Below are 24,732 nucleotides of genomic sequence, written 5' to 3'. Positions count from 1 at the left end.
CGTCTACCAAATCCACTCACAAGGCATTGGTCGGCCCGGGGCTATAGCAGAAGACACTTGCCCAAGATGCCACGCAGTGGGACTGAACCCGGAACCATGTGGTTGGTTAGCAAGCTACTTACCACACAGCCACTCCTGCTCAGAATAAAACTGGAGATCCGGTTCCCACAATCTTTTTATTATTGCGTCATAAATTAAGGAGGCAAGCACACCGCACAAAATGTTACGCGGATTCAATTTCCGCCGAGATTGACTTAGGCAATCAGACCTTCGGGGTCAAAAAAAAAAACAACTACCAGTTGAGTACGAGTCGAAGTAATCGATTAACCCCGCCCCAAACATTTAGGATATGTTTTTTTTTTTAATAGAGTTTTCAGAAATAACCAAATAGGTTTATCATTAACTCCGTGAAATATTCACGGGTCCCACTAGTACACTAGTACACAGTACACATCAAATGTAAGCGTAGATTGGCAATTATCGTATCCCCAAATGTGGGACAAGATAAAAGTACTAAATTTCAAAAGTCTCTATGCGGTTGCCTCCTCTGCTAAAAATAGAAACCAATTCATATTCAGTCACATCTTGTCTTAAAAACGGAGCAACACTTTGGATAATACAGTGCTAGAGACACTGTGTCGTAAATGAAGAAAGATATATTCGACAACTCAGTATTAGATATACATTAGGGCAGGGAGGGTTTCAGATGTAATGACTTAGGTTATACGGGTACACGTTCTACACTGGACTGGGTTGGGCTAGGAGTCTAATGGTTACAGTGTTGGGTTCATGATTGCCTTTGACCAAAAACACTTCGTTTCACATTGCTCCATCTACTCAGCTGAAAATGAGTCCCAACTTAGTAACGGTTCAACTCTCTCTCTCTCTCTCTCTTTTTCTACTTTGAGGGCATGCGCTGTGTGCTCACTATTAGCTTTAAGTGCTGGTACCTATATCACCGTGATTACCGTGACCGACCAGGCTATCAGATGTTGCTACACATCGCTGGTCACAATGCGCTTCACATTGTTTTAGCCTTCAAATGACGCCACCCCGCTGGCTAAGCGAGCAGGGATCGCCACCTCTCCCTGCCGGAGCCTCGTAGAGCTTTAGGTGCTTTCGCTCAATAAACACTCACAACGCCCGGTCAAAGAATCGAAACCGCGATCCTACCACTGCGAGTCCGCTACCTTAACCACTGGGCCATTGTGCCTCCACGGTACCTATGTAGACACAGAATATGTATATATATTCGTCCTCCACCCTTGAACCAGCAAACCACCCAGGATGTGACAACCAAAAAACGGCTGCACTAACAGTCTGGTTTCCATATTCAGTTAAGTTATCTGTGTGTGTGTGTGTGTGTTTGTGTGTGTTTGTGTGTGTGTGTGTGTGTGTGTGTGTGTGTGTGTGTGTGTGTGTGTGTGTGTGTGTGTGTGTGTGTGTGTGTGTCTGTGTGTGTGTTTGCTTTCTTAAATGGCTGTGCATATACTACTGATGTCTTCCTCGTCATAAACAATGTTCACTCTGCTACAAACTTTCCAATGTAGTGAGAACATTCGCACACAAGCACATACACACGACTAACAGTGCACTTGTTTAATCCATTTGAGCATTACGTCAAATAGAACAGTGTTGATTTTAAAGTCTGCTTGATCAAGAGAGGTTTCTTATTTCACAAAGAATTTAAAAAAGCCTAACATCTTACCGGTACTAAGACGGGTAGAAGAGACAAAAGACGGGTAGAAGAGACAAAAGGCGGGTAGAAGAGACAAAAGACGGGTAGAAGAGACAAAAGACGGGTAGAAGAGACAAAAGACGGGTAGAAGAGACAAAAGACGGGTAGAAGAGACAAAAGACGGGTAGAAGAGACAAAAGACGGGTAGAAGAGACAAAAGGCGGGAAGGAAGACGGCAGTCTGGCGTCATATGCACTGTACTTAGGTTACTTATATTTTTTGCAAAACAGAAGACATTGTTTAGAATCAGATAAACAGGGTGTAGGAGTGGCTGTGTGGTAAGTAGCTTGCTAACCAACCACATAGTTCCGGGTTCAGTCCCACTGCGTGGCACCTTGGGCAAGTGTCTTCTGCTATAGCCTTGGGCCGACCAATGCCTTGTGAGTGGATTTGATAGACGAAAACTGAAAGAAGCCTGTCGTATATATATATATATATATATATATACATATATATGTATGTGTGTGTATGTGTTTGTCCCCCTAGCATTGCTTGACAACCGGTGCTGGTGTGTTTACGTCCCCGTTACTTAGCGGTTCGGCAAAAAGAGACCGATAGAATAAGTACTGGGCTTACAAAAGAATAAGTCCCGGGGTCGATTTGCTCGACTAAAAAGGCGGTGCTCCAGCATGGCCGCAGTCAAATGACTGAAACAAGAAAAAGAGTAAAAGAGAGTAAAGAGAGGAAACAAAATCCACTCGATGTGAAGGAGCATGAGTTAGCTGTTTGAATAATCAGCTCATGATTAATCAGCTAAGATTGTCTTGAAGTACATGCATGGCGAGTTGTATCTCGAAATAAAGCGCTTCACTTTACGTTACTCCAGATTACTCAGCAGCAAATACGCACCCCCGCTAAGTGCTGGCGCAACCTCTTCTACTCTACTCTTTACTCTTTTTACTCTCTTTTTCTTGTTTCAGTCATTTGACTGCGGCCATGCTGGAGCACCGCCTTTTTAGTCGAGCAAATCGACCCCGGGACTTATTCTTTTTGTAAGCCCAGTACTTATTCTATCGGTCTCTTTTTGCCGAACCGCTAAGTGACGGGGACGTAAACACACCAGTATCGGTTGTCAAGCAATGCTAGGGGGACAAACACAGACACACAAACACACATATGTATATATATATACATATATATATACATATATACGACGGGCTTCTTTCAGTTTCCGTCTACCAAATCCACTCACAAGACTTTGGTCGGCCCGAGGCTATAGCGGAAGACACTTGCCCAAGGTGCCACGCAGTGGGACTGAACCCGGAACCATGTGGTTGGTAAGCAAGCTACTTACCACATAGCCACTCCTGCGCCTTATATATTCTATCGGCTTCTTTTGCCGAACCGCTAAGTTACGGGGACGTAAACACACCAGCATCGGTTGTCAGGCAATGCTAGGGAGACAAACACAGACACACAGACACACACACACACACACACACACACACACACATATATATATATATATATATATATATATATATATATATGACGGGCTTCTTTCAGTTTCCGTCTACCAAATCCACTCACAAGGCTTTGTTCGGCCCGAGGCTATAGCGGAAGACACTTGCCCAAGGTGCCACGCAGTGGGACTGAACCCGGAACCATGTGGTTCGTAAGCAAGCTACTTACCTACTCCAGATTTACTCAGCAGGAAATACGCACCCTCTAAGTGCTGGTGCAGCCTCTTCTACTCTATTCATAAATGTCAAGCACAAACTATGACTTGACGGAAATGGATAGTTTAGCTTGCAGAGGTGTGCATTCGTTGGCGATGTGGTTTATATTACGTCAACGTATAGTATTTTGATGGAAAAAGGGGGATAGGCGCAAGAGTGGCTGTGTGGTAAGTAGCTTGCTAACCAACCACATGGTTCCGGGTTCAGTCCCTGGGCAAGTGTCTTCTGCTATAGCCCCGGGCCGACCAATGCCTTGTGAGTGGATTTGGTAGACGGAAACTGAAAGAAGCCTGTCGTATATATGTATATATATATATGTATGTGTGTGTGTGCGTTTGTGTTTGTCCCCCTAGCATTGCTTGACAACCGATGCTGGTGTATTCTATCTGTCACTTAGCGGTTCGGCAAAAGAGACCGATAGAATAAGTACTGGGGTCGATTTGCTCGACTAAAGGCGGTGCTCCAGCATGGCCGCAGTCAAATGACTGAAACAAGTAAAAGAGTAAGAGAGTATATACATTGTGTCTGCCTTCCGGTAGGCGTATTTGCGTTTATCATGTGAGAGCGTTTTGAAAATCCTTTCGTAGGCAATCATTGTACGATATGGTTGTAAGAACTCTGGTTCCAAACCACATGGCCCCGGGTTCAATTCCATTGCATGGCAACTTGGGCAAGTGTCTTCTCCTATAGCCTTGAAGAGACCGAAGCCTTGTAAGTGGACTAGGTAGACGTGTAAGCGTGCGTGCGTGTGTGTGTGTGTGTGTATGTGCGTGTGTGTGTGTGTGTGTGTGTGTGTGTGTGTGTGTGTATGTGTGTGTGTGTGTGAGTGAGTGTGTGTCTGTGTCTTTGTGTGTCTGTGTTTGCGTGCGTGTGAGTGTTTGTGTATGTGTTTGTCCCACACCACTGCTTGGCAACCGCTGTTGATGTGTTTACATCCCCGTAACTTAGTGGTTCGGTAAAAGAGACCGATAGTATAAGTACCAAGATTTTTTAAAATATACTGGAATCGATTCATTCGACTAAAAATTCACCAAGGCGGTGCCCCTGCATGGCCGCAGTCTAATAGCTGAAGCAAGTAAAAGATGAAAGATTAAAGAATCTGTGAACAAATCAGGTTGTTTTTTCGTGAGTAGACATTGTCTAATATCCTCTTAGATTATACAAAGCAGCTGAAAACCGAACTTGTGTTTTATGGAAGATTAAAATATATGGGTTGAATACATTTGTAAAATAATCTAAGAAATGTATTAGTAGAAATATATTATGTATTTTACTGATGTTGCTTTATAATTCAAACGAAGCGTAAGACCCGAGTTTTCTGTGCATTAGAAATGATTTTCATTCTGTCCCATAACACATTCACTGGATTATTACAGACTTGACTTTCGGCGCCATTATCGTTCATACTAATATCTAATGTAATATTCAGGCATTTCATACTACTTTTGAAAGTCATGAAATTACGAAATTGTTTCAGTAAATGCAAATAAATCACTTCAGAAACTTCAAGTACATTTTCAACTTCCCTGATACATACATAAATACAGTGGAGGCGCAATGGCCAGGTGGTTAGGGCAGCGGTCTCGTGGTCGTAGGATCGCGGTTTCGACTCCCAGACCGTACGTTGTGGGTGTTTATTGAGCGAAAACACCTAAAGCTCCACGATACTCTGGCAGGGGTGGGGGGCGAACCCTGCTGTACTCTTTCACCACAATTTTCTCTCACTCTATCTTCCAATTTCTGTTGTACTTGTATTTCAAAGGGCCACCCTTGTCACAGTTGTGTCACGCCGAATCTCCCCCGTTAAGGGTACACGTGTCTGTGGAGTGCTCAGCCATTTGCACGTTAATTTCACGAGCAGGCTGTTCCGTTGATTGAATCAACCGGAACCCTCATCGTCGTAACCGACGGAGTGCCATCAAAAAATCACAAACACACACACACACACATACACATGTTGTTGTTCACAAGCAGCTTTCGTTTTTTTCCATCCAAATAGGTTTTAAATCTATTATTTGCACGCTATATATATATATATATATATATATATATATATATATATATATATATATATATATATATATATATATATATGGAGGCGCAATGGCCCAGTGGTTAGGGCAGCGGACTCGCAATTTCGATTCCCAGACCGGGCGTTGTGAGTGTCTATTGAGCGAAAACACCTAAAAGCTCCACGAGCCTCCGGCAGGGGGTGGTGGCGTTCCCCGCTCTACCCTTTCGCCACAACTTCCTCTCACTCTTCTGTTGGCCTGCTCGCTTAGCCAGCGGGGTGGCGTCATTTGAAGGCTAAAACAATGCGAAGCGCATTGTGACAAGCTATGTGTAGCAACATCTGATCGGTACGGTGATCACGGTGATATATATTATATATATATATATATATATATATGTATGTATGTATACGTATATATAGACACATACATGCATACATTCATATATATATGCATACACATACATGCATGCATACAAATACATACATACATACATACATACATACATACATACATACATACATACATACATACATACATACATACATACATACATACATACATACATACATACATACACACATACACCTGATATAATGATTTGGGATAGAGAAGAGAAACTGCACAGTTGTGGAAATTAGCTGCTCAGCGGATGTTAACATGAAGCTGAAGATCAGTGAAAAAGAGAATACCTATGCTGAACTATTGAGAAATCTGCAGTTACTCTACCCAGATTACAAGTTCATGTTTATACCTGTAATTATTGGGACCCTGGGATATGTAACACACTGCCTAAATACTAATCTTGAGAAATTAGGCTTCTCAAAACAAGAAAGGAGAAAGCTAATTCGAAGGCTGCAGATTCAATCCATCACTGGAACTGTAAAAATCTGTAAAACTTTCCAGAAATTTATCATTTAAATATATGAGTATGTCTAGATATGCAACTATATGCATGAGAATACATACATAAAACAATATATACAAATCTGCACATGCATACATACATACATACAACAAACAAAAATACCTTGTTGATGTTGAAATTCCTGTGAAGGAGCCTTGGATATAGGTTAAAAACCGGTTCTTTCTCTATTGGCAAGAAATCTTGAAATAAACTGAATAATGACATACATACATACATAAATTAATAAATAAAACATATGCATATATATATACATATATGTACGTACCTACCTCTACATGTATATATACACGCATATATGAGTACAGGACACCAAAAAAACGTCGAACACACAATGAGAAACGAAAACATAGACACAAACCCAAGGAACTGGACATTTTTCTTAAACAACAAAAAAAATAGAGTACAGGACAAATAACACAAGGAAAAAAACCCTTCTTCAGTCGCCATGGTTTCATCTACACTACGTTTCGAAGGTGAAGGCGAGCGTATCTTCGATAGAAACTTTCCTTCCTGCGAAAAGCAAATCAAATAAAATTTGAGATCTTTTTGCAGAGGGGTAAAAATGGTAACAAAAACAGGACAGTAACGACAGTACAAAATATAAGCAGTAAAAAACAGGACAAGGAAAATAACAAGACAAGAAGGGCTGTTAAGCCGAACGAAAAAAAGTATTACGAACGCTATTTCTGTGGACGTCGAAGGGAGCAAAGAAAATTGCCGTCCACACCTCAAGAAGGTCAGGCGAGAAAGAAGGTGGCAAGGCTCTCGTCGCGGGTTAATGGCGAGAGGGAGGAGGAGGGGTAACATACATACATACATACATACATACATACATACATACATACATACATGCAGGCACACATATTGATATATAAATATAGATATAGAAACGGAGAGAAAGAAAAAGCGGGGGAAAAGAGGTGGGGAAGGTAGAGAAAATATTTTTTTGTAAATATGAATAATATTTTTTATATCATATATTTATTTCTTCCTATCAGGTTGCTGAAAAGCGATGAAGTTGTAATTGGTGGAATGATGCTGAATATTTTCTTGTATCTTGGAATTCTATCTGGTGGCTTTTTATCATTCTTGTATCCTTACATCGTGAAGAATGTCGGCAGTTCTACCCTAGTGAATGATGATACGGATGCGCTGAACTTTTGAGAAGACACTGCAGGATTTTGGGGAATCTTTTTTTTCTTTTTTTTTTTTCATCATTGTTCATCTGATCTCTTTTTGTATATAGAAAATTCCGAGACACCAAAAGACCAAATACCAAAAACAAATTATTTTTAATGAAATTCCTCGTTACCAAAATTAACTTTTTACACAAACAAATGGTCTATGTTAAAAATAATTTTGCTTGAGAGGAAATTAGATTGTGTGGGTTTACTATCATTATCATATCATTAGCGACACGAAATTAGCTAAAACAATTATAACCAATAATTCATGACTACAAAACACCCAAAAAAAGTACATAATGAAAAATTAATATCAAATTAGATTTTCTAGCCTAGAAAAATTTTCTTACAAACAGTTAACATTTTAAAATACTTCAAGAAAGAGTATTTTAATAGGAGATTGTTAAGTATTGTTGTATATACATATATAGAGAGAGCAGAAAATAGTCTGCGTTGTACATGTTAGGGAGTTTGAACGTTGGGTTCCCATCAAATGGATATTGGTTTCTATTTTGTATATTAAGCCATTTGAGGTGCAGGAGTGGCTATGTGGTAAGTAGCTTGCTTACCAACCACATGGTTCCGGGTTCAGTCCCACTGCGTGGTATCTTGGGCAAGTGTCTTCTACTATAGCCTCGGGCCGACCAAAGCCTTGTGAGTGGATTTGGTAGACGGAAACTGAAAGAAGCCCGTCGTATATATATATGTATATATATATGTATGCGTGTCTGTGTTTGTCCACCTAGCATTGCTTGACAACCGATGCTGGTGTGTTTATGTCCCCGTCACTTAGCGGTTCGGCAAAAGAGACCGATAGAATAAGTACTGGGCTTACAAAGAATAAGTCCCGGGGTCGAGTTGCTCGATTAAAGGCGGTGCTCCAGCATGGCCGCAGTCAAATGACTGAAACAAGTAAAAGAGTAAAAGAGTAAAAGAGAGATATTTTTGGATTATGATTACTATTTTGGAATCATTTCATCAGTTAACATTTCAAAGAGCATGAAATCGAAATACGAGTATGTATCAAGGGTCATACATACATACATACATACATACATACATACATACATACATACATACATACATACATACATACATACATACATACATATATATACATACATACATACATATATACACGCGCAGCATATATGTGTGTACGTGTATGTAGTAGTTGTTTCATTCATCCCGTTTCTTTAATTTACAAAAAGGTACTATCTCTACCACCGACCACCGCTGGGGTCGTTATACATTCTCGGTGATAAAACATCTCGCTCACATGAGCTAAAATACTAATTCTTAGGTTCGTATGCATTTAGGTACTAAATATGTGTACTAGCTATATTTGTATATACTGTGTATATGTGGGTGCGAGAATAAATTATGCATATGTACACATATAGGCGCAGGCATGGCAGTGTGGTAAGAAGTTGCATCCCCACTACATGGTTTCGGGTTCAGTTCCACTTGACGGCCGTACTTGGTGTGTTTACTTTCCCGTAACTTAGTGGCTCGGTAAAACAGACTGATATAATAATTACCAGGCTTAAAAGATAAGTACTGGGGTCGATTCGTTCGACCAAAATTCCTCAAGGCACCCCTTCTATCTAATAACTGAAGCAAGTAAAATATAAAGGATAAGGAGATATATAATATGCAACCGAAAGAGTTCAGTTGGGAGAACATTAGAGTGAAGATCTAAAGGTCCTTGGTTCAATCCTGGTGGCTAGTCTCTTTTCTGTTAGATGCAGAGGTGGCTGTGTGATAAAAATTTTGCTTCCCAACCATATTGTTCCGCATTCAGTTTCACTGCGCGGTTCCTTGTGTTCAACTGTTACTTAAATACTATAGCCCTGGGCCGACCAATGCCTTGTGGGTGGATTTGGTAAATGGATAGATATATGTGTGTGTTTGTGAGCATGTATGTGTGTATGTATATTTCTGTGTGTGAGTCTTTGAGTATGTTTGTCCTGCATCAACATTGTTGGTTTATTTATGTCCTTGTAACATAGCGGTTCGGTTAAAGGGACAGATAAAATAAGAACCAGGTTAAAGAATAAATAAGTATTAGCGTCGAGTTGTTCGACTAAACCCTTCGAGGCGGTGCCCCAGCATGGCCGTAGTCCAATGACTGAAACAAGTAAATGATAAAAAATAGGAAGGTTCAAATGAATATATCTTTTTTTTTTCCGAATTTGTGTGAATGTGTATAGAATAATATATCAGCTGATTAAAGTTAAAACATTGTCTGGTTTTCACATTTTTTTGTTATGGTATTTTAACATAAAAAAATATTTTTTTATGTTCATAAAGTTTAATTAGCGCTTTCATACGTTCGTAGTAATCATCAGATTTCAAAATGTATTTTACTGACAGTTGAGTTCTTGACAACTGTATATGAACATTACAAATTATATTTTTAATGCTAAAATACCATAATTAAATACATGAAAACCAGACCATGTTTTAACTTTAACCAATTGATATATATATATATTATATATATATTATATATATATATATATATATATATATATATATATACATACATGTATATTTATATATATATATATATATATATATATATATATATAGGCACAGGAGTGGCTATGTGGTAAGTAGCTTGCTAACCAACCACATGGTTCCGGGTTCAGTCCCACTGTCTTCTGCTATAGCCCCGGGCCGACCAATGCCTTGTGAGTGGATTTGGTAGACGGAAACTGAAAGAAGCCTGTCGTATATATGTATATATGTCTGTGTTTGTCCCCCTAGCATTGCTTGACAACCGATGCTGGTGTGTTTACGTCCCCGTCACTCAGCGGTTCGGCAAAAGAGACCGCTAGAATAAGTACTAGGCTTACAAAGAATAAGTCCTGGGGTCGATTATCTCGACTAAAGGCAGTGCTCCAACAGGGCCGCAGTCAAATGACTGAAACAAGTAAAAGAATATATATATACACAAATATATATATATATACAAATATATATTTATATATATACAAATATATATTTATATATATATACAAGGTATATATGGATACAAATATATATGAAAATATTTATATGTATGTTTTTGTATATATATATATTCTTTTTTCTCTTTTGTACGTTTCCACCCAATGGCTGTGGCCATGCTGGAGTACTGCAAGAGTAATCCCTTTTGCAAAATATTATAAACACAATGAAATTTCGTCACATAGAGATGGACATTTTTGGATGTAATATGCACGTTTCTTACTCCTGTATAATTTTACACCTTCCTTAGCTTTAAATTTCACAGTGATATAACAATTTAGATTAGTGTCAAGATTAATCCAACACTTTTCGTATTATTAGATTTAACTCGGACTAAGTTATTTACTTAATATGTGAAAATCCTAACCCTTAATCCCTTGATTATATTATCCAGCTGCAATTTATTTTCATTTAATTGGTTATTTTAACTGTGACGGATAAATTATTTGAGTCGCTTAAAAGCATTCCATATACACTTAAAGAGACGTTTTCAATGCATGAGTACTTTCGGCGTTAATCGTAACATATCATCTTAATCTTAGGCGGCGAGCTGGCAGAATCGTTAGCATACCGGGCGAAATGCATAGCCGTATTTCGTCTGCCGTTACGTTGTGAGTTCAAATTCCGCCGAGGTCGACTTTGCCTTTCATCCTTTCGGGGTCGATAAATTAAGTACCAGTTACGCACTGGGGTCGATGTAATCGACTTAATCCGTTTGTCTGTCCTTTTTTGTCCCCTCTATGTTTAGCTCCTTGTGGGGTAATAAAGAAAAAAAGAATTGTTAGCACGCAGGGCAAAATACTTAGCGGCATTTCGTTCGTCTTTACGTTCTCGATCCAATTTTGAGGTCAATTTTGCCTTTCGGGGTCGATAAAATAAGTACCAGTCGAGCACTGGAATTGATGTACTTGACTAGTCACCTCACTCGAAAGGATTATCGTCATACATAAATCTACGTGTCTAATTAACATAGTATATGTTATTTATTAAATTTTATTTTCTACAACAGTTTACACATGCGTACACATACATACATGTAAACCAGTTATGGAGGGGTGGGCGGTTGCTAAACCGGTAACACCACCAAGTCTATTAGGGTAGGTTGAGCTCTAAAGCGCAGCAAAGGCAACTAACCCAGAAGATGGAGAATTCTAATAGAAAAGACTAAAGGGTGTTTATTATTGTGTTTGTGTTTGTGGCAAAATTATCCACCAGCTTTCTCTCTCCGCTTTTTCAAAGTTATGACTGGTCCTATACAAACCATCACCCTTGAAATCGAATATGTATGGGTAATCTAACAGCTAAGGCTGTTGGACCCTCATACATCGAAATCGACAGGAGAATCCATTGTGTGTGTGTGTGTTGTCTATGAATGTATCCGGATTTAATAAAGAAATAATATCATTAAATAAAGAAATAGTATCCGGATTTGATACTTTCTCGCCACCATTAACAGAGAACAGTCACCATATATTTTCATGCCTGCCATCCTTGAAGAGCACGTGTGTCATATAACTACGCGGTTACCCAATATCCGGTGTGAAACCGATTCGTAAGATCGGCTGTAGAGGATTATAATACAGGATTATATATATATTAACGCACATAGGAACATCTGTAGCCCATATCTATCAACGCTCTATGCGTACATATCCAACTTATAGAAGCTCTACTTACATTTATATACATATCTGATATAGTATTTCATTATCTTCATTAAGTTTTTCCTGTTTATATTTATACATATATATATATATATAGACTGCTTAGAGCGTCAGACGCAATGCCTTGTGGTAATTAGTTACTGGCCTTTATGTCACAAATCCGTATCCCACTGACGTTAACCCTGTCTTTCATCCTTCAGTGGTCGATGAAATAAAATATCAATCAAGTACTATTTAATCGACTATATTCTCCTTAAAAATGTATGGCCTTATGCCAGAGTTACAAATCACGACTTAGGAAAAATGTATACATCGAAAATTTAAAGTTTGTATCCATGTGTCCAACATTTCATATTTCTATCAAACTTTTATCATTTATTCTTAGAATAAATCGTCTTTTACATAAAAAAAAAGTTTTATTATTAAAATGTAAAACCGTGCCTTAACTTATTGAATTCATTATCAATTATTTTATCATTTAGATAAGTCAATTTTGATATATTAAATGCATATTTATTCCAAGTCATTTCCCTATTTCATATCATTAAAGTAGCTGAACAGTTCACAAGAGATAAATAGACTGGAAGGCGCAGGAGTGGCTGTGTGGTTAATAGCTTGCTTACCAACCACATGGTTCTGGCTTCATTCCCACTGCGTGGCACCTTGGGCAAGTGTCTTCTACTATAGCCTCGGGCCGACCAATGCCTTGTGAGTGGATTTGGTAGACGGAAACTGAAAGAAGCCTGTCGTATATATGTATATATATATATACATATATATATATATATATATATATATAATATATATATATATATATATAATATATATATACATGTATGTATGTATGTGTGTGTGTGTGTGTGAGTGTGTGTGTGTGTGTGTGTGTGTGTGTGTGTGTGTTTGTCCCCGCAACATCGCTCGACTAAAGGCGGTGCTCAAGCATGGCCACAGTCAAATGACTGAAACAAGTAAAAGAGTAAAAGAGTTGTGGCTGATTGATACCGTTTTCATTTTCCAGCACGTATGGAAGACAACTCTGGGTCCGTTCTCGTCTTATTTTGACCTATCTTTTCAGCATAGTATAGTTTTTACTGTAATTTCCGAAGTGAATCTGAACAAATCACTAAATAAATAGACAATGTTTTACATGTATTAGTGTAAAAAAAAATAGAATTCTTTAGAAATCATATCATTCAGACGTACCGTCTATATAGAAAAAAACAATATTACGCAGTATAAACATATTTAATATATGCAGCATTAAAGAAAGCTAATTAGAAATAAATATACAGGGAAAAGACAAACAATATTAGTCGATATCAATATTATTTTAATTTTACCACTTTATAGATGTAACAACTCAATACATGTTTCCGCCTTATTCTGACATCTTCATCGAAGCATAGTTTTTTTCTCCAAATTTGTTGAAGTGTGACGAATGAATCAGTAATTACACAAGATTAAGCATGGTGTAGGAATATAGGGTATCTTTTGCTGATTTATACGTCCAACTTCTCTGTATCCTGCTCATACATTCACCGAAAGTATGCAAATAAGCCAGCGTGAAGCTATGTGTATAATACCCGTCCAGTAAATATTGTATATTGTATATGTATGTATGCGTGTACCTATGTATGTATGTATGTATGTGTGTGTGTATGTATGTATGTATGTATGTATGTATGTATGTATGTATGTACGCATGCATGTGCGTTGCAAAACAAATACGTAAACATGATATATATATATATATATTCAGGATTAAATATAAAGGCAACAAATGGAACATTTGACATATCTATATATAGTATATCAAATTTTGTGCTTGTAGTCTTTTTATTTAATCTTGAAAATATTATGTAACACACACACACTCCTTAATGTTTTACCTATATATACATACATATATATGTATATATATATATGTATGTATGTATGCATGTATGTATGTATATATACACACAAATACATATATACACGTACTATAAATGTATATATATATGCACACACGCACGCACATACATATATATGTAGTTTGTATATATATATATATACAGATATATATGTATGTGCGTGTGTGAGAGAGAGAGAGAGAGAGGAGAGAGAGAGAGAGAGAGAGAGTGTGTGTGTGTGTGTGTGTGTGTGTGGTAGAGTGAATATAGTTTTACATTGTGCCTCTACTTTCTGTCAAAATGACTCAGAACATTTAAAAACCCATCCTTCGATTAATATTTTCATTTCTTCTCATGTGTGTATCATTTTATTCTATTCTTTTCAGTACGTATTTATTTTTCAAGTGAATTTTTAATACTTCATTACACTATGCATGCTAATTGCATTTTTTTTTGTACTAGTATTAAAATACAAATTAAATACAGTTGTAATCGGGATGTTTGTGTCAGTCTATGGTAACGAGATATCCTAAGTTACAAATCCGAAGAACAACAAACAGAAATCGGTGCCATGTAATTAATTTCATGTTTAAGAAAGAAAGAGAGGAAAGAACGTTTCGAACTGCGGTTCTTCGTCATTAAAAAACGGTAATGAAAATCGTAGAGGACAAATTTCTGTAGAAACGGTGTTTTACGATGGAATTCATATGGCGTAATGAATTAATTGAAGCGTATAAAGGGAAAATGGTGCTCTTCAGCCAAACGAGCGTATTTCAAACGAGATAATGTACAAAGGTAAGCTTGTGTGTGTAGATGGGGAAGAGGCTATTGGGCCAATAGGGGTGAGTTGTGAGAGTACGTTCTGTGAGTGTAGGTAAATGTGTTCGATAACTTATGTGAGCGCCTTGTGCACCGATCCTTTAGAGAGACTCGGTGAACTGGTGAAGATTTGGGTCTCTGTAATCCAACAAACACGTTGGCATATTTAGAATCTTCCTGGTTCCCATGACCGTCCAGTGACCGGCTCAATAAAGAAAAAGCAATTGAGGATAAGGACGTGTTCGGTTAAGCAGAAAAGTGTATTGAGCTTGATCGTGGGGCAAGGCTCAATGAAGTATTTTAAGTATTTTAAGAACATCCTCATGAAGAAAGGCAATTTTAAAGGATTTGATGTTTATATTGCAAAGGAACCGGGCTTACGGGTGAAAGAGGACTTAAGGTGGTGGTGAGCGTGGCTGATGTCGTGGATGTACAATGGAAAGGCTACAACCAAAAGGGTAAAAATTGCTCTATGTATTTGATGATGAGTTCAGTAAGATATTTGCCAGTTGGAAACAATGCATTCACTTTTTGGCCTGCACAGAACGGTATTTCTTATACTAAATTTTTTGTGGATTGTCTGTCAGAGATTGACTGAACGTTTAAGGGAGTGCGCCTTTTATACACTCAATGTAACTACACAGGACCACTTCGACCTGTGACACGTGACTAATCACACCACGCTATTTCGCATCTTGGATCAACTATTTACCGCTTGCACCGTGAACAGTAGCCAACCATCCTTCTACGCACAGCTCGTCCAACTGATATTAATAACCAGCATTTGCACTTCACATTTCCTTCTTCTCTACACACTAACAAGCATGTCCATTAGCCATTTATTGTGCACGCACGCATGAACACACACACACACACACACACCCACGCTCACACACATTTACATACGTGCTTCTACCATTATGTTTCAATCATGCTAAATACTCGCCAGACATTCATATTACATGCTCATACGCTTCACACCACAAATGCATACGCGCCTACACATACATGCAAGCATATTCTCATACTTTATCTGTCTTGGCTCTATCATACATGTACATACGCCTCTCACATACGAGCACGTTCCATGGTTAAAATAATACCCTTTGGCTGAAAAACACCCCCACAAATCTATTTCTGTTAATCATTTAATTAATTTCATTATGTAGCATTCATCGTAAAACATTGCTTTCGCGGAACCTTCTTAAACCGTTCCCTTCCCTCAAAGACTACTGTCTGATATCCTGAACACTCCTCTGTTTCTTTCTTACGATATAAATTAATTATCTTGTTCTACTATATTTTCTTCTTAGTCTTTTTTCTTTTTTCTCACATTTACATGTTTGTGTGTGTGTGTGTGTGTGTGTGTGTGTGTGTGTGTGTGTGTGTGTGGTGTGTGTGTGTGTGAGAGAGAGGGAGAGAGAGAGAGAGAGAGATTTGTGCGAGATTTTAATTCATGGAATCATGCGACTATCACAGTAAGCGCCTCTTACGAATACGGCTATCAGTCTATGCAGGAATCAATTACAAAGAGGTGCAATATAAATTGTCCATGTAACTGAAAATCCTGAAAAGCCGAGAGATAATTTTATTTTGTGAGGAGTATGTAAAACATAAAGTCAAGAGGTATGAAAGGTGAATATGGATTTATTTAATTGCGTGAGTTCCATAGAATTCCATAGCAACTTTCATCATGTAGTAATAATTTCAGTTTACAAGAAACTATATGTACGTATTTGCATTGATACAGATGCTCAACATTATGCATTACAATTGTATATTCACAAATTAACGCAAATAAAAAAAAATGCTGGCTCGTCAGATTCCCAGAATATCATGATTAGTGTTAAATCTGTTAAATTCTCTTCAAATTTTTTTTTATTTATTTCATGAGGTTTCCAAATTTTTATTGCAAAACTGTGACCTAGTCACCGAGACAGTCGCACTGGAACTGTGCTAGTGGAAGAATTTAAAATTAATTTAAGAGTTTTGTGTCCAAGAATAGCTCTTCCACGACTAATATTGGCTAATTTGTATTTTAAAAGAATCGCAATATATCAACTAATGGTAGAGCTATTAATGGATCGCTCGGCCTGCCAGAAATGTCAGCTGAAACTCCCTCAAGTCACACTATGTCTTCTTTTATGAGGTGAACAAACATTGAATAGTGTAATCCTAGATGCATTATATCTGAAAAGAAAAACCATGATGTTCATAATTGGAATATGTTATCATAGGTTTGATTGAACAGAATTGACCTGCAGAAAAAGCAACACATCAATTACTTATTTATATGAGAGAAGAAATGCAATGTATAGGCGCAGGAGTGGCTGTGTGGTAAGTAGCTTGCTAACCAACCACATAGTTCCTGGTTCAGTCCCACTGCGTGGCATCTTGGGCAAGTGTCTTCTGCTATAGCCCCGGGCCGACCAATGCCTTGTGAGTGGATTTGGTAGACGGAAACTGAAAGAAGCCTGTCGTATATATGTATATACATATATATGTATGTGTGTGTATGTGCTTGTGTGTCTGTGTTTGTCCCCCTAGCATTGCTTGACAACCGATGCTGGTGTGTTTACGTCCCCGTCACTTAGCGGTTCGGCATCAGAGACCGATAGAATAAGTACTGGGCTTAGAAAAGAATAAGTGCCGGGGTCAAGTTGCTCGATTAAAGGCGGTGCTCCAGCATGGCCGCAGTCAAATGACTGAAACACGTAAAAGAGTAAAAGAGAGAGTACTGTGACGATTCCATCATTGCTAAGAGAGTTAGCAATATGAAGAAAGTGGTTTCCGACAAAACAGGATAGATTTTCGTTTCTTTTGGCTTGTCACAAGGCTATATTTTATCCGCCACGAAACGGAAGCAAGACCGACTGAAGCTACTAGCATCTTGGATAATCATGCGAGATATTACGTTCTTTGTTTGGGATAGAACAAAAACATACAAGCGTAAAAATGCAAAAATAAAAAGTATTTCCTTCTTATATTCAATAAAAGGTAATAATTGTTTTATTTCTTCATTTACAGTTTTTAAGCCTTGTCAGAAGATGTTTATATTACACATGTAAGGACGCAGAAATTTCTTTCCCAGGACGCCAATAACATTAAAGCTGGACCTGCACGGCAACGGTACACCGTTCCACAAATGCCTATTCCAGAGTCATTAGCATTTAAGTAAAATATAAGTAAAATGGTTTTCGACTGACTGAATCAACATTGTGTTTCAGCTTGTCAGACTTTTTTCATGGTTTACAAGAGAAGAAGCAGCACCCATAACGACTTTACTTTCTACAAAGTCTCCGAGATTAGAGAGAAGTGCTGTCTTAAGTCATGAAAACTCTGAGTATGAAAACATTGGACATTTTCCCGGGGGCCTCACGGGTCTAGGGAACCACTTTTGATCTATGTATGTTGTGGCTAGATATCGGTAAGTAAATACTATAGGGTCCAGTTCAGGGGCCTATAATGCTGTTGAAACGGTCCTGTTAGTGAGCGTAAAGAGAGAAAGAAACCAATGCTTGTGGGTTGATGTTATAGGAAGCAATGAATCAATATACCAAGCTATCCTCAGATCAGAGATCTTTCCAAATACTTACAACTCATTAAGCTCCTCTAAAGCCACATAAAGTGTTAAACTGAGCTAGCTATTAGGACCCTTTCGGGGTCGATAAATTAAGTACCAGTTACGCACTGGGGTCGATGTAATCGACTAAATCCGTTTGTCTGTCCTTGTTTCTCCCCTCTGTGTTTAGCCCCTTGTGGGTAATCTTTATATATAAAAGTGAGGTTGTATGCTGTCTGTTTCCTACGATTTAGATTCCTAACTACTCCCACATTTTGCGGTGCAGTTTAACCAAAACCGGGTATCTTATAGTCGGGATTCATATCGAGCCCTTCTGGGTATTAGCGCGCGTCTACGATGAGTCTACGATTTAAAAATAAATTTAGCATCAATTTTTCCCATTTTTAATGTATTTTTGGCATATATAAGGGAAGTAATTCTCTAAAAATTTATTAAATCTCAGAACGTAAAAAGCTACAGTAACCCCCCACCTTTGTGGTTAACCATATTGAGATGGCTATTATACTTTACATCTCTAAAAATGCTTATATAGTTATTTCCCTTACAAACCCGAGCAACGCCGGGCGATACTGCTGGTAAAGAAACATATTAGGACCATCACCAGAATACTGTTGGCTCCACGACACAAAAACAAGAAACTCATCGAATTTGTTTACTGACTAGGCATGAAGTCAGATTTCATAACAGAAATCAATAAAAGCGAATTTATTTGTTATTTTGCTTTGTTTAGCTGCAAATCGGCTGTGATGGAAAAGACTTTTGATCCAAGACGTTTCAAATGAGGCTACTCTGTTCCTATATAATGCTTACTGGACTCCAGTATTTGAAATCCTCTTGAACTTCAGACGTTTAAAAGAAGAAAATAATGCGGTTAAAACTGAAGTGCATATCCTTCCTACTTGTGATAATATGATGAGATATTTTAAACTGATATCTTATCAGTCACTGCCGTTCATTTATTTTTATCACTCATTCCTCAGTTTTTTTTCTTATTCCTTCTCGGTCTCGCTTTTATGTTATCTAATGTTGTCTCCTTTTAAATTTTCTTTATCTTACACATTCCTCTCTCTTTCTCTTTCTTTCTCTCTCACACACACACACACACACACACACACTCCCTCTCTCTTTCTTTCTCTCTCTTTCTCTCTCTACGTGTATATATATAGGCTTTCAACTCTGTGCCACACAAAAGGCTTATGGTGAAACTTTCTGCAATGGGTGTGGGGGATGACCTTTTTAACTGGTTGAAATCCTTCATCCTCAGCCGAAAGGAGGTAGTCCCAGTTCTAGGACAGCACTCTACACCATATGAGATGTCATCGGGGTACACAGGGATCTTTCCTTGGTCCCCTCCTTTTGTGGCATACATTAATGACATAGATGCCAATTTAAAGAATGCCACAGTATTGAAATATGCAGACGACATCAAGCTGTACCTTGAAATCAAGAGGACTGATCCTGATGTCTACAACTCTTTCCTGCAATCAGACCTAGACACAATGCAGCATGGATCACAGACTGGCAACTGAAACTGGCTGTGGACAAGTGTACCACCATGCATTTTGGGAGAAAAAACCCTGCGTCCACATACTCCCTCCACAACACTGATATCAAGAAATCCTCTTGCGAGCGTGACCTAGGCATCACTGTCAGCAGATTTGCGTTGGACAAAGCATATCTCTAAAATTGTCAAGAGCCGAGGGTGTCTTGGCATCACTCAGCAAGACTTTTGTTAGCCGCTCTCCAGCCATCTATTTAAAACTGTATACAGCTATGGTACGACCACACTTGGAATTCGCATCATCAGTTTGGAATCCCTATCTTGCTCAGAACATTGACCTCCTGGAATCTGTCCAGAGACGTGCAACCAAACGCATACCCTCCATCAGACACCTACCATATTCTGACGCCTTGTTTCCCTGGGCATGGATTCACTGAAGCTCCGGCGTCTGGCGACGGACTTGGTAAACACCCACAAGGTTATCAACCACCTCACCAACAACAACACTGAACACCTTTTTGATCTCCATGTGTCTAACACACGTGGACATGCCTACAAAGTCAGAAAACAACACAGCTCCCATGACTTTCGGAAACATTTTTTCACGCTCAGAGTTGCTGAAGCATGGAATAAACTGCCTGCGTCAGTTGTTGACTGCCATGACACTGCATCCTTTAAGGCCCTCATGCTTTCCGAAATCCGCCGAAACTACGCCTGATTATATTTATATATACACTTTAGATGAGTTGTAGTGCACCTGAGCACTGTACACAATTATTATTATTATTATTATTATTATTATTATTATTATTATATATATATATATATATATATAAAATGTTGTTTTATGTTATAATAAAAACAATTGAAGTTGAAGGATACATTCTTTAAGAATGGTATTGACAGTGACTTCGCAGTTTTCGGTCAGTTAAGCTATCATCAGACATATATAATATATATATATATATATATATAGATTATATATATATACTATATATATATATATATATATATATATATATAATATATAATTATATATACACATACACAAACATCATCATATTGTATGTATGCATGCATGCATGTATATGCAGACACAACATACACACACATATATATATATATATATATATATATATATATATAATATATATACATACATAATATATAATATATACATATATATATACATAATACATAATATAATATATAATATATGTACATATATATATATATTATATACACATATACATGCACACACATATATACCACACATATATGGGTATATACACGTATCTATATATATATATGCGTGTGTGCATATATGCATGTATGTATCTGTATGTGTATATGTCTATATATATATATATATATATATATATATATATATATACATATATAATACTTATACATACATACTTACATATATATATGCATATACTTCTACCTTTTAAATCTGTCTCTCTCTCTCTCTTTCTCTCTCTCTCTCCCTCTCTCGCACGCGCGCGCACGCATACACACAAGTATTCGCAGACAAGTAGATTTAAGAGAGAGAGTGTGTGTGTGTGTGTGACAGAGAACCAGAGAGAGTGACAGACAGAGAGAGAGAGAGCCCTACATGCACATGTCTGACTCATCCTCTTTACAAAAAAAAACCGAACTTAATCGGCAAAAATAGATATCGTTCCCACATTGGAAATGTTATCTATTCACGCCTAAGAGTCATGTTTATCTTGCGATGTTTATATTCCTAGTAATCCTTGACAGTCCTCTCAAATTTGTCAATTATGTTGCTATCCACTTCACAAAGAAATAACGTTCAAAATGAGGTTCTTTCAGGTTGATTCCCACATTCATAAACAGTCAGTAGGCGTGATTAATATGCCACCTAAAGTGGAGGCGCAATGGCCCAGTGGTTAGGGCAGCGGACTCGCGGTCATAGGATCGCGGTTTCGATTCCCAGACCGGGCGTTGTGAGTGTTTATTGAGCGAAAACACCTAAAGCTCCCCGAGGCTCTGGCAGGGATGGTGGTGATCCCTGCTGTACTCTTTCCCCACAACTTTCTCTCACTCTTACTTCCTGTTTCTGTTGTACCTGTATTTCAAAGGGCCGGCCTTGTCACTCTCTGTGTCACGCTGAATATCCCCGAGAACTACGTTAAGGGTACACGTGTCTGTGGAGTGCTCAGCCCCTTACACGTTAATTTCACGAGCAGGCTATTCCGTTGATTCGGATCAACCGGAACCCTCGTCGTCGAAACCGACGGAGTGCTTCCATCCATCCCACCTAAATTTTATTTAAGACCCGGTTTCGATTCTTAACTGATGTTACAGAGAATTTCAATCATGTGACATTTTTTTTTTATTTGGCGATAGGAGTAAAGCTGGCATCCGTAACCTCTTGCAAGGCCTTCGGCACTGATGAGTTGGTAAAAGAAGAGAAGGACCATGAATCAATAGAATGAGCACCTCATGATAAATTGGCGCTCAGTCGGATATGACGGTGTGTTTTCAGGTTGATCCGATTAACGGAACAGCCTCCTCTCGTGAAATTAACAGGCAATTGGCTGAGCACTCCACAAGCATGCGTACCCTTAATGTAATTTTCTGGGGAGATTAAGCGTGACACAGAATGTGACAAGGCTGGTCCTTTGAAATACAGGTGCAAATAATTTTTAGTAACTTTGTTGACTGGAGCAATATGAAATAAAGTGTCTTGTTCAAGGACACAAGGCACAACCACATTTCGAACTCACAACCTTAAAATCGTGAGTCAAATTCCCTAACCATTTGGTCACACGCCTTCACAGTACATCATGATATTTGTTTCCCTCAGACCAGAGACCCTTAAGGATACAAATAACCTTTGAAAGATAAGTAGGCTGAAAGTACCTTTTCAGTTCTACTCTGAGAAAAACCAGCCATGTGATTTCAATATTTTTATTAGCTGGAAAGAAGGCAATAGACTGGCAGAGTCGTTAGCACGCCGGGTGAAATGCCTAGCGGTATGTCGTCTGCCCCTACGTTCTGAGTTCAAATTCCGCCGAGGTCGACTTTGCCTTTCATCCTTTCGGGGTCGATTAAATAAGTACCAGTTACGCACTGGGGTCGATATAGTCGACTTAATCCGTTTGTCTGTCCTTGTTTGTCCCTTCTGTGTTTAGCCCCTTGTGGGCAATAAAGAAATAAGAATCGTTAGCACGCTGGACAAAGTGTATAACAGCATTTCTTCTTGTTCGGAGCTCACATTCCACAAAAGTCGACATTGCCTTTCTTCCTTTTGGGTTTGATAAAATAAGTACCAGTTGAACACTAGGGTCGATGTAACAGGCTTCCTCAACCCTCAAAATTGCTGGCCTGTAACAAAATTAGAAAGAATTATTAACTGGAAGTGAAAGGCGGTGAGCCAACAGAATCGATAGGACGCCGAACAAAATACGTAATGGCATTTCTTCTAGCTTTACGTCTTCGGTTCAAATTCTGCTGAGATCGACTTTGCCTTTTATTCTTTCAAGGACAAACAAGTACCAGTTAAGCAATGGAGTCGATGTCATCTACTAGCTCCCTCCACTAAGATTCAGGTCTTAAAACCCATAAAACTATCAACATGAGATTTAAAAGATTTAGAATTAAGATGGCGGGTTATGTAAAATGTTCGAAGGAAGGAAACTATCAAACTAGAACTCTTCTCGCAAGGAACAACAATGAAATGATGAGGGTTAGTAGAAAGAAGAGACATTTGATTAATAACCATAAGAGGACGAACAAAATACGAAAGTTCACCCATCTAACACCCGTGGACAATTTAACAAGTCAGAAAACAGGCACAGCTCCCCTGACTTCAGGAAACATTTTTCACGCTGAGAGTTGCTGAAGCGTGGAACAGAACTGCCGGCATCAGTTGTTAGTTGTCGGAGCACTGCATCCTTCAAAAACTTCCATGCTTTTCTTTCGATTCAACACTACACCTGATTTTCTCCTCTCCATAACACACACAAGCATGTATCTGACTCATACATGGTTCGCTCGCTTCCCAAACTTTTACATTACTGCATGTACTTTATATGCACTTTCTGACAAGTTGTGGTGTACCTGAGCACTGTATACAATAATTTCATTATTATTATTATTATATACTAAAATACGAGAAGTGATATCCCTAATAAAAAAAACAATTATATAGCAATTATATATTGGAGCAACTTGGTCGATATTTCTTGAGAAAATAACACAAATGTCTCATATGGAAGTATTTTTTTCATTTTCAAGTTCAGGTTCGAATCTACTACATCCCCTTGGGCAAGAATTTAATACTTAGTTTCAGGTGTGGAAGTCTGTAGGAGAGATGTTTCCTGTTCTTGGATGGTAGATTTAATCCGTTGTCCTATTTAACACAACTACTTAGTCCTCTTGGGTGTTTTAACTGTTAATTACTCGTTAATAGCTGCCACTGATCATCAAACGAAGAGGTAATTCATCTCATTACTTCATGCGATAAATAAATATGCATGGCCTTGGTATTTGAATTATAGGAATATCAAATATAGGAGTCTTATAGAAATGGGAAATTAATGGCTCCCACTAAACAAAACAAGATATCTTTATATATAAAAGTGAAGTTGTGTGTCTGTCTCCTACGATTTAGATTCCTAACTACTTCCATATTTTGCGGTGCAGTTTAACCAAAACCGGGTATCTTATAGTCGTGATTCATATC

General features: G+C 38.2%; 1 protein-coding gene and 1 long non-coding RNA gene across 3 annotated transcripts in view; both read left to right on the top strand.

Annotated features, from left to right (window-relative positions):
- The window catches only part of LOC115232593 (equilibrative nucleoside transporter 1-like), a 70,568-nt gene extending 62,419 nt beyond the window's left edge, over positions 1–8,149 (top strand). For both annotated transcript variants that reach the window (XM_036511584.1, XM_036511580.1), the window contains one exon: positions 7,356–8,149. In XM_036511584.1, the coding sequence (XP_036367477.1) occupies positions 7,356–7,521 (166 nt within the window). In that variant the 3' untranslated portion in view covers positions 7,522–8,149. The remainder of the gene's footprint in view (positions 1–7,355) is intronic.
- A 6,112-nt stretch (positions 8,150–14,261) lies between these two features.
- LOC118767283 lies at positions 14,262–16,760 on the top strand. Its single transcript, XR_005003190.1, has 2 exons — positions 14,262–16,282; positions 16,347–16,760. It is a non-coding gene; the product is annotated as an uncharacterized LOC118767283 (long non-coding RNA).
- The last annotated feature ends 7,972 nt before the right edge of the window (positions 16,761–24,732 follow it).

This window comes from Octopus sinensis, linkage group LG2 (assembly GCF_006345805.1).
Source record: "Octopus sinensis linkage group LG2, ASM634580v1, whole genome shotgun sequence".
NCBI lineage: Eukaryota > Metazoa > Mollusca > Cephalopoda > Octopoda > Octopodidae > Octopus > Octopus sinensis.
Note: the sequence above shows the minus strand (reverse complement) of the source record. Positions and strands in the feature narration are given on the sequence as shown.